Raw genomic sequence first — 12,404 nt, 5'->3', positions numbered from 1 at the left:
TTTTGGAAAAACCTTGCCAAGAAAACAGCAGTTCCTATACCAGGGCTAGGCCACCTCGGCTCTTTTATGACTCGTGGACTTCAACTCCCAGAATTCCTGAGCCAGCATGGCTCAGCTTGGAAAGTTTCCCTTTCCCCTCAGCGTGGCTGGCTCAGGAATTCTGGGAGTTGAAGTCCACGAGTCGTAAAAGAGCCAAGGTTGCCTACCCCTGAATTAGGGCAATAGACTTCAACTCCCAGAATTCCTGAGCCAGCATGGGGAATTATAGCCCCTTCATGACTGGTGGACTTCAACTCCCAGAATTCCTGAGCCAGCCACGCTGAGGGGAAAAGGAGAGGTTTCCAAGCTGAGCCAGGCTGGCTCAGGAATTCTGGGAATTGAAGTCCATGAGTCGTAAAAGAGCCAAGGTTGCCTAGCCCTGTCCTAGTCCAAAGAATGACCCGAGACAATATCAAGGGTACCAAATAAACAGATATAAGTCTCAACACTCCTTGGAGACCCTGAGCACTTTTGCTGCCACGCAGGTGGTCATAACTTCCTCCCCTCAATGCCTCTGGAGATTCTCCGTCATCCAGGCCACGTTTCTGCCAAAGGTGCTTTTTCAGGAGGCAGCTGGACTTCATTTTTTTCTCTTTGAAAATGTTTCTCTTCTCTTCCAAGAAGCTTCTTCAGCTCGGTAGCGTTGTGGAGCCGAAGAAGCTTCTGGGATGAGAAGTGAGATGTCTTCAAAGAAAAACCAAGAAAGCCCACCTGCCTCCTGAAAAAGCACCTTTGGGACAACCTGGAGGACGGAGAATCTCCAGAGACATTTAGCCATCCACTTTGGGATGAACCCCCTTCGAAGGGTGCGGGATCAGAGCTGAAGAAGCTTCTTGGCTGAGAAGCGAAACGTCTTCATAGAGAAAACAGAAAGTCCAGTTGCCTCCTGGAAAAAAAAAAGCACCTTTGGGATTCCTCACCTCACGTTTTAGCTGTTTAGCAGACTGCAGGAAAGCCAGACCCCTGATTTTATGCCCATTTTTTTCCCCTTGCAGCATTGCCCCGGCTATGTTACGCCAAGCTTCTTATGGAACCATAAAAATAGGCACTTACCATAGCTTGAAAAGAACATTTATCGAACGGCCAGAAGGTAAAGCAATTTTTTCCCCCTCCCAGATAATTTGAGCTGCATTTCTTAGAGCAGAGGATGAAGGGAGCTGGGAGAGTTTTAATGCAGGGGTCAGCTGTACTGTTGTTGTTGTTGTTGTTAGCTGCGAAGTCGTGTCCGACCCATCGCGACCCTATGGACAACGTTCCTCCAGGCCTTCCTGTCCTCTACCATCTTCTGGAGTCCATTTAAGCTCACGCCTCCTGCTTCAGTGACTCCATCCAGCCACCTCATTCTCCATTGTCCCCTTCTTCTCTCGCCCTCAACCTCTCCCAGCATGAGGCTCTTCTCCAGTGAGTCCTTCCTTCTCATTAGGTGGCCAAAGGATTTGAGTTTTAGCTTCAGGATCTGGCCTTCTAAAGAGCAGTCAGGGTTGATATCCTCTAGGACTGACCGGTTTGATCGCCTTGCAGTCCACGGGACTCGCAGGAGTCTTTTCCAGCACCAGAGTTCAAAGGCCTCAATTCTTTGGCGCTCGGCCTTTCTTACGGTCCAGCTTTCACAGCCAGACATTGCAACTGGGGAGACCATAGCCTTGACTATACGCACATTTTTTGGCAGGGTGACTTAGCTGTACTAAGACACTTCAAAAAAATGTTGCCAAGAAAACTGCAGAGTTTAATCAGAACTGATTTGGGCCCCCAAAGATGAACTTTGAGTATAATGATAACATATTTTTTTCCCCCCTGAAACAGATGAAACGTTGGCTGTCAGCGTGTTCTGTGGGATCTTGTCTGGGGTCATTTCGTCTTCCATTGCTAACCCCACTGATGTCCTGAAGGTAAGTTCTCAGCCTTCTGTCTTATTTTGCATCCAAGGGCCGACGGTGTTTCAGAGAACGCAGGAGGCAGCTAGTTGATGGTGCATTTGCGGAGTAACCAGAAAACTTGTAAGGTGTAAAACACAAAACCGAAACTGCTTTCGATGTCGTAAACCAAGGAAGGTTGGGGATTCTGACTTCGACTGAACCGCAGTTCATTTAGTAACGGTTCGAAGTTACAACATCACAGAAAAAAGTGACTTATGACCGTTTTTCACACTGACGACCTTTGCAGCATCCCCATGATCACGTGATGGAAATTCAGAAGCTTGGCCACCGGTTCGTACTTACGACCGTTGCTGTGTCCCAAAGTCACGCGATCTCCTTTTTTTCTGTGTGACCTTTTGACCAGCAAAATCAATGGGGAAAGCCAGATTCACTTAACAACCGTGTTACTAATTGATCAACTGCAGTGATTCACCCAACAACTGTGCCAAGGAAGGTCGTAAAAAGGGGCAAAACTCACTCGACAAATGTCTCCCTTAACAACGGAAATGTTGGGGCTCAGTTGAGGACCACCTGCCTGCTTTCAAAGACCAGCCAGCCTCAGCTCCTTGTTAGACGTTTTCCCAGGACCTTACAAGGGCCAAATAGCTAAGCTCGTTCTTAAATGTCACCGTCTGGCATTTGATATCATGAGCCATTCACGACTTTCTGAGTCACCTCTCTGGAATGAGAATGGAGGTTCCAGACACGTCTCAGATTTTGGCCCAAGAAGTGAGGCAGCAGGGGGGGAGGGGAGACCCTGTAACACCGGTTGACTGATGGATGCTGTAAAATTTCGTCTCTGCTTCGAGTAAGGAGAAAATATCACTTCCTGTTAAAGTGGAATCCAGCTTCACAATCTGAATAGTGCTGGAAGGGACCTTGGAGGTCTTCTAGTCCAGCCCCCTGCTCAAGAAGGAGAACCTATACCATTTCAGACAAGTGACTGTCTTAGCATCTTCTTAAAAACCTCCAGTGATGGAGCGCCCACAATTTCTGGTGGAAAGCTGTTCCACTGGCTAATAGTCCTACCTATATCTCGTGGAATCCAATATTAATTATTCCACCTGGTTGTAGTTTTCTGTATCTCCCCATAAACCAACCTTGGTCCTTTTAAGTGTGGAGCAGCAGTCGGGACTTTCTGTATGCTGGTTGTCCTCGACTCTTAGTGACCCTTCAGAATTGCAACGGCACTGAACAAAGTTACTTTTAACCCTTTTTCACACTTAGACCGTTGCGACATCCCCACGTGTTCAAAATTCAGATGCTTGGCAACTGGCTCACATTTATGATGGTCGCAATGTCCCACGGGGTCCTGTGATTCCCCTTTTGCAACCTTCCGACAAGCAGAGTCAATGGGGGAAGCCAGCTTCACTTAACAACCGGGTGACTCATTTAACAACCGCAGGGATTCGCTTAGCAGCTGTGGCGAGGAAGGTTACAAAATGGGCCAGAACCCATTTAACAGCTGTCTCGCTTAGCAACAGAAATTTTGGACTCTTAAGCAGAGGACTTCCTGTTCATGAAGTCCTCGACTTAACAACTTAAACAGGAAGTCCTCAACTTAGCGTCCGTTTGGTGACTGAAATCTCTTTCACATTATTAAGCCAGAGAAGGCATCTTCTCTTTTCTTCTTTTCTTGTGTTGTTAATATGTCCCCAAGGAACACTCTGTTGGGGTCACACAGGGAAATAAAAGCTATCTGTACTACAGCGCTGTCACAAGAAGAAAATATTTGAGCATGTTAATAGTATCTAATTTAAGACCCGGGCTACATTTTCATTCCTCTGGCTTTCTATTATACCAGCTTTGAGGTCAATGCATTTCTTAAAGGGCCTCCAGCATTCTTTTTTTTTAAAAAAAAAAATAGCATTTCATGAGATTGTAGAATAAAATACAAAAGTACAAAAGCAAACGATAGGATACAGTGGGGAAGGAAAAGGGAAAGAAAAGCGAGGAGGGGAAGGGGAAGAGAAAAGGCATTCACTTCTGGCTTCCTCTGTTGCAGGAGAATGAAGCATTAACACTGAGCCTCAACTCTTTACTTTCCCATAATAGTATAAACTAGCCCAAGGGGTCTTCCAACTTGGCCTTCCTTTGATGACTTGTGGACTTCAACTCCCAGAATTCCTCAGCCAGCCTCCATTTTGTTTGTTAGATTTAAGGCAGGGGCCTTCCAACTTGGCCCTCCTTTGATGACTTGTGGACTTCAACTCCCAGAATTCCTCAGCCAGCCTCCATTTTGTTTGTTAGATTTAAGGCAGGGGTCTTCCAACTTGGCCCTTTGATGACTTGTGGACTTCAACTCCCAGAAGTCCACATGTCATCAAAGGAGGGCCAAGTTGGAAGACCATTGAACTAGTCATTCTTATGAGAACAAATAGGTCTAATCAGTAAAACCCAAAGTCAAAGTTTCAGTTTATTTTTATCTTTTCCATTTTTGCCCCCAGCACTCTCGGAGTTATTCTTGAGGAATTTGAAAATATCTCACCGCTGAATTTCATGCTTCCTTGGGTTAATCTTGGAAGGCTTTGGCAAGAGCTGTTTGCCGCTTTCCTAGCCATCTACTGTTTAACCAGGAGGAATAGAGAAATAGGGAAGTGTTAGGGGTGAGGGAACAGGTGTTTAAAAAAGGGGGGATCTGTCTTGAGACTTGGCTCTGGGTGATCCACTGCTTCTTTCACCGATAGCCACCAGGTTCTGCTTCCCACATGACGCCCCTTGAAAACGGGGGATCTTGATATCCACGGATACTCAAGGTTATAATTAAAGCATTGTTTAAAATGCAATTTCCTTTTGCTTTTCTAAGCTATGAGACTTTACATTCCCACTTCTGAATGAGAGTCCTCATACCATTCCCCAAAGAAAGATGTAGATGAGTGTTTGTTTGTTTGTTTATGCCACCTTTATTATTTCTTATAAACAACTCAGGACAGCGAACGTACAGGATTAAACAAGAAACCTCTGAGGTGAGTTGGGCAGAGACAAACTGGCCCAAGGTCACCTGGCCAGTTTTCATGCCTAACGTTGGGACTAGAACTCACCGTCTCCTAGTGATTGGCCCAAAGTTATCCAGACAGTTTTCATGCCTTAGGTAGGACTAGAACTCACTGTCTCCTGGTGATTGGCCCAAAGTCTTCCAGCGGCTTTTATGCCTAAAGTGGGACTAGAACTCACAGTCTCCTGGTTCCTAGCCTGCTGCTTTAAGCACTAGACCAAACTGCCTTTCCATTTATGCTCATTTTTAAGTGTTTTACATTTTGGAGGTGGATTTTGCCTTTTATATTTCCTTCAGCGTTCCCTTTGGAATCGGATTGGTGCCCAGCAGCGTCTTTGTGCTGCATTTTCCTTTCTAGCCAATGAGAAAGGTTGCTCCCCCAAAAGGTTGGGTGTAAAACACCTTATACAGAAGAGACAACTTTACTTCTGCCGTCTCACAGGTTCCCACCTTAGGTAGGGCTGAGTAAGTTGAGCCGTAGCCAAAAGTTGGCAGAAAATACCAAGTTCTTTTCTTGTGTGGGGTTTTTTTTTTTTTTTGGAACATGTTCTCACTCTTCCCTCCCCCCCCCCCGCCCCCCGCGAAAAGGGCAAGAGACCTACATGATCTCTCAAAGATGCCCTTTGAAATTAAGCTGCCTGTCTCTGGTTTAGGGTTACATCTGATCCGAACGGATGTCGGCAAGGCGGTTTTGATTGGTACGAAAAGATGCCTTCATTTCATCAGGGAAAAACTGCACCCCGATCAATAAATGACACCTTTTTTGTTCTCTTCTCTTCTCTTCTTTCCTGTCCCCGATAAATCCTAGATCAGGATGCAAGTTCAAGGAAGCCTCGTAGCAGGTGGAATGTTTGGGAACTTCATGAATATTTATCAGAAGGAAGGCACCCGAGGCTTGTGGAAGGCAAGTTACTCAACACATTTCAGACACGTGCCAAATTCTTCTGGTTGCAGCGGAGAAAGTTCCCAGGACAAGCTCTGCAAAGGAACTCCATCTGGTTTGTGGATGTTTTTCCCCAGACTGGGCAAAACCTAGGGTTTTTTTCTAATTTAAAATTGAGAAGTTGCTCCTATCGTGTTTATCGATAGGGAGAAATGTTCCTTAATTTGTGGATTTATGGTATTCTTTTGCGCTGAAAGTTTCTAACGCTGCAAAGAGCACCACGCGCCTGGGAATCGGCAAAGCGAAACTCCTCATCGTGAAAGAATCTGAATTATTTTTATTCTGCCAACAGAAAACCCAAAGCAAGACCTGCAGATTGTAGAAAACACGTTGAATCTGTAAGATGGGGGAGAGAAACTCCGGTTTGTTCCTCATTAGTGTCCATCCCTATGATTCTGAAGTATTTGGGAGAATACTTGCAGTTGTGTTTTTTTTTCCTAAGAAGAATTATTAACGGGAAAACTGGGTAGGTGGGAGAATTCTAAGAATTATTGACAGGAAGATTGATGGATGGAGAATTTCTGGTATTTTGTCAGGTTGTACTTTGGACTTTCTCTTAGGGAAATAAAACTAATTCAGTTTCTTTCAAGGTTGATTTATAAAAACATCGATCCCATATTTTCAGAATCACCGTAAGGGTTGTCCCAGAGTAGTATAGCTCAATAAAGAAGCTGATATCGCAAAATAAAGCTGTAAATTATTTGTTAAAGGACGAGTTGTTTTGTTTTAACTGTGTGGCTGTGCTCTTCTTTTCCCAGGGAGTCTCACTTACTGCCCAGAGAGCAGCTGTGGTGGTCGGTGTGGAGCTGCCCGTTTATGACCTCACCAAAAAGCACATCATCCTCAGTGGCTTCTTGGGAGACACGGTGTGCACCCACCTGCTGTAAGTCGGAGACGGGCAGCCATGTTTTAAGAGAAGGAATAGAGAGAATTGGCCTGAGGGTTTCCAGTGTTCCTGCTTCAATCAGTCTGTATAATTATCGCCAGAAGGGAAACGTCGAGACAGGAATACCTCAGGGAACACCTGCTGCCGGCGTCAACTTCCCTTCGCTCTGTGCGTTCCCACAGAGAGGGCCTCCTCAGGGTGCCACCGGTCAGAGAATGTAGACTGGTGGCCCCCAGGGGGAGAGCATTCTCGGTGGGCGCTCCGGAGCTTTGGAACCAGCTACCGGTTGAGCTCCGGACGGCGCCGGATCTTCGCTCCTTTCGCCGCGATCTGAAAACATACCTGTTCGAACAAGCCGGCCTGGCCTGAGGGTGGGATTGCAGGGGTTTTTATTATCATTTTATTGGGGGTTTTATTATCTATTTATTGTTTTTTATGGGCATGTATTTAATAACTTTTTAATTTTTGTAACTTTATGTTTTATTCTTGCCCTGTACACCGCCCTGAGTCCTTCGGGAGAAGGGCGGTATAGAAATATTAATAAACTAAACTAAACTAATTTTCAATGTCATCTTTCCTCCTCCTCCTCCTCCTCCTCCTCCTCTTCCAATATCACCATCATCTCCTTGTTTTTAGTTTTTCAAGAGCAGCGTTTCCATGTCTGGGGAAAACAATCCATGTTTATCTTCTCTCAGTAATTATCGTGATCATCCTGGAAGAAGATGATCTCCTCCTCCTCCTCCTCCTCCTCCTCCTCCTCCTCCTCCTCCTCCAATATCACCATCATCATCTTCTTTTCAGTTCTTCAAGAGCACCATTTCCATGTCTGGGGGAAACAATCCATGTTTATCTTCTCTCAGTAATTATCGTGATCATCCTGGAAGATCTTCTTCTCTTCTTCCTCTTTCTTTCTCCTCCTCCTCCTCTTCCTCCTCTTCTTCCTCTTCCTTCCCTCTCCTCCCCTCCCCCCCCATGTCAAAGTCATCAAGCATGGCAGGGGTGTCAAACTACCGGCCCGCGGGCCAGATGCGTCACGAGGAAACCGCGCCCACCCCATTGCCGGCATTGGGGGGAAAAGTTCCGATATGTCACGTGACGTCATGAGTTTGACACGTCTGAAGTATGGGAAACGCCGCCCTAGGGCATCCTTTGGGGAAACCAAACAGTCACAGTTGCCGTTGCGCTTTCTCCTTTTCCGAGACGGCCGTTTGGATGACGCTCTGTATCCCTTCCCTCAGAGCCAGCTTCACCTGCGGCTTGGCGGGAGCTCTGGCGTCCAACCCCATCGATGTGATGAGGACACGGATGATGAACCAGAGAAGCTTACGGACTGGGCCCCAGCCTGGCTACAAGGGCACTCTAGACTGCTTGCTCCAGGTACGTAGACTCCCTTCCGTGGCAAGAACAACATTAGATAAAAGACTTTTATCCAAACACAATTTGCAGGGTCCGCTGTTGGACAATAAGGGGTGGGGTGGGGTGGGGTCTGTTTTGTGCCGTGACTGAAATCACAATGTGGTTCAGCCATCACGAGTCCCAACTTTCAGAGGCAAGGGACGATGGAAACACGTGGTCCAAAACATCTGGATAACCTCTTTATTTGTTCATTATTGCAAACTGACCATTAGACAGACTCTCTTTGCCTCCACCCTTGGTGCCTCTAAGGGAAGGGGAAGATTCCTGCTTTTGTTTTAAATCAAAATTCAGTTCTCCATTGGAAAAAAGCCTCTCCAGGCCTCGGTTTCAACTCCTACGGATTAATCTCAGTGGGGAAGACGTTCCTGCCTTGTGCACAAAGAGAGTCCCTGATTTCAGGCTAGTTCTTCCCTAGGAATTAATTCGTGGATAACTTTTCAGCAGGAGATCCTTAAGAACACCTGATGGAGCCGGCTTGTAGACACTCTGGCTAGTTGGCTTTGAAGGGAGACTCCTGACCGTTAGTGCAAGGTCCACCGTCCAGTCTTCATCCGTCCTTCATCTGTGAGGCAGGGTGGGATGGGATATGCTTCCGTTTGCAGAGCGGGAAAGAGACGGCGTCTCCTGTACTGAGCGTGGATGATGGAATATTCAGGGATTTTCTCTTTATTTTTCATAGACCTGGAAGAACGAAGGTTTTTTCGCCTTGTACAAAGGATTCTGGCCCAACTGGTTAAGACTTGGGCCTTGGAATATCATTGTATCCTTTTTTCAACTTCTCAACTTCTCCCTTTTTCCCTTTTCATACCAAAGTGTAATAGTTTAGTTACACATCTTACCTGTTTGATTATAGTATTGCTCTGTTTTCTAAAAGTTATCTCTTTTCCACCATATTCAACCATCTAATTAGTAATAGAACATCCCCTCTAATAAATCAAAGCCATTATTTTCTTCAGCCTTACTCTGGCTTTCTGCCTTTGCCAGATAACCCTCCATGTCAGTGCCTTTGAATCATCAAATAGTTCTCCCTCTATTTTTATATATATTATTTGGAATAAGAAAGACCATTTAGTTGATTTTTTTTTTGGAAGAATGAGCCCTTTGGTATTCATTAAATCGCCTCCCTATTACTCCAATTTCCCACAATTCTCCTGATAGCTTTTTTTTCTATTCAATCTGTTCTTTTTCCTTTTCCTAAAATTTATTCTGATTTCTTAATTTGTAAAAAGTCTTTTCTTTTATAAAAAGGAAGCAAAATTCTATCTAAATATACTCTACAAAGCTAATCTGGTCGAGTCACCGCAAGAGGAGAGAGCAGGTTTGCTGGAAAAACTGGAGGAAAAGCAGGTAAATGTAATTACGGACCCTTTTTCATTTCGTAGTAAGATTCAACACTGCCTGTTTTTCTCTTAACAACAAGCACTAGTTCTTTCTGACTTATGAACAGCTGAAGAAGTTGGATTTCTGACAGCCTGAAAATTGAAGAGGTCAGTTCTTCTGCTGGTGATCTTAAACCTCATGTGGTCTTTCAGGTATTCAAGCTTGCAGAATTGATGGAATTAAATTGGTGCAAAGAATGTTGGAAGTTCTCAAGCATTACAGCGTGTAACTTGAAATTGAAACAGATCTTAGCATTGGTCCCGAATTTCATCTTTCATAAATATTACGAACATTTCACTATTGACCTGTCTGAATGGGAGCAAGTGACCTTAATAGTTCTGGCACTTTTTGTTTAAAAACAAGCTCTTTCCAGCAGCCAGTTCACAACCTTGAGAATCTGTATTTCATGCCAAAGGTATGACTTAAAGCACATTTTACAAAGCATCCTGTTGTACGGAATAGCATTGCATAAATAATGTGCAAAACATTATTTGCAAAATAATGTTGAAAATTGTTTTTCTCTTGAAACCCCTCAGTGGCATTTTTTCTTTTAGAAAAAAATTAGCATGACATTAGATTTTTTAGATTTAGATTTTATTAGATTTATATACCGCCCTTTCCCGAAGGACTCAGGGCGGTTTACAGGGCATTTTAAAATCACATCAATATAAAATACAAAGTTAAAAGAGAATTAAAAGATTAAATTATCCCTGAAAATAAAACCTCAGTTAAAATTCTCAGCCTGAATTTAATGCTGAATTAAATTAAATTAAATTCACCACTGTGAGGTTTCAGCAGTGTCTTTAATATTTTGCCCCTATCTGACTATTTGAATAGACCTAATCTTATATATATATATATATATATATATATATATATTTTAAAAACAGTTATGGGAAATAGATGAACTCTTCCATAAATACTACTTGACTGTGCTTTCTGGGAAAGAGTTGTATCGCTGCTCTTCTCTATGTTTGGGACGATAATAATATAAGTCATTACAAGCAATGTTGACATTATGAAGGCTCATTCATATATGTCAAGTTATTACAGGTGTATTCTGTGCCTGAATAAACCTATTTTTTCTTCTATTTCCTTGGACTGTGCTCAGAGAATGCAATAACACCTTAAGCACAGATAGTTGTTAGTGCTTGTTATGGGGAGTACACAAAGTCCTCACTTCCCAAAGACAGTGCCTTATGTCTAAGCAAGTCTTCCCCAAAATATTTAGAAATAGGATTGTCACGGTTATGGACGTACGTGGGACCACTGCTTTGGGGAAGCTTTTGCCTGTCTTAATTTCACCAATGGATAACATAGAGTTGTTCCAACCAAATAGGAATTTTATGTACATTTTCATTTCAGCATTAAAAATAGTTTTCATACATGATCGTAAAGTTTGAGCCGGCAGCGATAGTTTGAGATTGCTTCGTTTTGCTCCAAGAGACTTTTTGTTAGGAGAAGAGATTAGAGAATCAACTTATTTATATATGACACACAAAGGACAATGTAGCGTCTTTTTGGAAATCTGTATGCTGACCAAGTCAAACTTATTAAATTTATTAAAAGCAAAGTTCAATAATGTGTTAGTTACGTTATGTTTTTAGATTCTGTTTCCAGGGAGTATTTTATAGGATATTGAATGTAATAATGGTTTGTAAGTAGAAACAAAGATTTAACTATTTATATTGAAGCGTTTGAAATTGTTTGTAAATTCCAGCAATACACAGTTTAAGGAATGTTGGTTTTCTATGCAGTGTTGAAGGTGCACAGTGTCTTCCATTATAGGCTTTTAAAGGTTAAAGTGACCGATTTTGGTCACTTTATTAGAAGTATGTGCGCATACGGGTACAATTTTTTTGTCTGAATTGCAAAACGAGTCGAGGTTTTAATCCATGCGGATGGTGCGTGGATTTTGAATTCTAAGGTTCAGACCAATTTTTAAATGGTTCAAATGCTTTTCATAAATTGTTCCACAGAACACATTGAGGCAAAACTAGAACAATTTTCTTTAAAAAAAATTAGAAAGCAAGCTAGTTTTATTGTTAATAAGTCTATACTGAATTCATATTACATCTTCAAGGGCACAAACGGCTTGAACGGAGTTACATGTTCTTCATTTTTGTTTTACCAGCAAAGAAAAATGTCACATGTTTTTATTAATAATAGATGTGCAGTAGATGTCTGATCCAAGTCACATATGTTACTTAGCCCTCCTTCTATAGAAAACTTCCCTGGTTCTTCCGTACCAAAATGTAATCTGTTTTTTTTTTCAAAAATACCTGATTTTTCAATGGTGTGTATGCAGTAAGTTCAGCTCTACTGTTCCCACCTATATCAGAAGGAATAGTTTATAATAATAAGTTGGAAGGGACCTTGGAGGTCATCTAGTCCAACCCCCTGCTAAGGCAGGAAACCCTATACCATTTCAGACAAATGGCTGTCCAGTCTCTTCTTAAAAACCTCCAGTGTTGGAGCATTCACCACCTCTGAAGGCAGGTTGTTCCACTGGTTAGTTGTTCTAACTGTCAGGAAGTTTCTCCTTAGTTCCAGGTTGCCTCTCTCCTTGACTAGTTTCCATCCGTTGCTTCTTGTCCTGCTTTCAGGTGCTTTGGAGAATAGCTTGACTCCCTCTTCTTTGTGGCAGCCCCTGAGATATTGGAACACTGCTATCATGTCACCCCTCACTCTTCTCTTCGTTAAACTACACATACCCAATTACAGCAACTGTTCCCTATCTGTTTTAGCCTCTAGTCCCCCAATCATCTTTGTTGCTCTTCTCTGTAGTCAGAGTACTCTGTACTCTGTAGTTCAATACAGAGGTCTTCA

The 12,404-nt window shown here is 43.2% G+C and overlaps 1 protein-coding gene across 3 annotated transcripts in view; it reads left to right on the top strand.

Moving 5' to 3' along the window:
- SLC25A30 (solute carrier family 25 member 30) overlaps nucleotides 1-12,404 on the top strand; it is a 25,039-nt gene extending 12,635 nt beyond the window's left edge. For 2 of the 3 annotated variants that reach the window (XM_083362733.1, XM_083362731.1), the window contains 7 exons: nucleotides 1,035-1,129; nucleotides 1,843-1,928; nucleotides 5,759-5,854; nucleotides 6,652-6,776; nucleotides 8,018-8,156; nucleotides 8,875-8,955; nucleotides 9,622-12,404. In XM_083362733.1, the coding sequence (XP_083218859.1) occupies nucleotides 1,035-1,129; nucleotides 1,843-1,928; nucleotides 5,759-5,854; nucleotides 6,652-6,776; nucleotides 8,018-8,156; nucleotides 8,875-8,955; nucleotides 9,622-9,663 (664 nt within the window). In that variant the 3' untranslated portion in view covers nucleotides 9,664-12,404. Of the gene's footprint in view, nucleotides 1-1,034; nucleotides 1,130-1,842; nucleotides 1,929-5,758; nucleotides 5,859-6,651; nucleotides 6,777-8,017; nucleotides 8,157-8,874; nucleotides 8,956-9,621 lie in introns of all 3 variants that reach the window. The other variant, XM_083362732.1, reaches the window with a different exon arrangement.

The sequence above is a fragment of the Vipera ursinii genome, assembly GCF_947247035.1.
Source record: "Vipera ursinii genome assembly, chromosome: 4".
Classification (NCBI taxonomy): Eukaryota; Metazoa; Chordata; class Lepidosauria; order Squamata; family Viperidae; genus Vipera; species Vipera ursinii.
The sequence above is the reverse complement of the archived record's forward strand: the minus strand, read 5'-3'. Positions and strand labels throughout refer to the sequence as shown.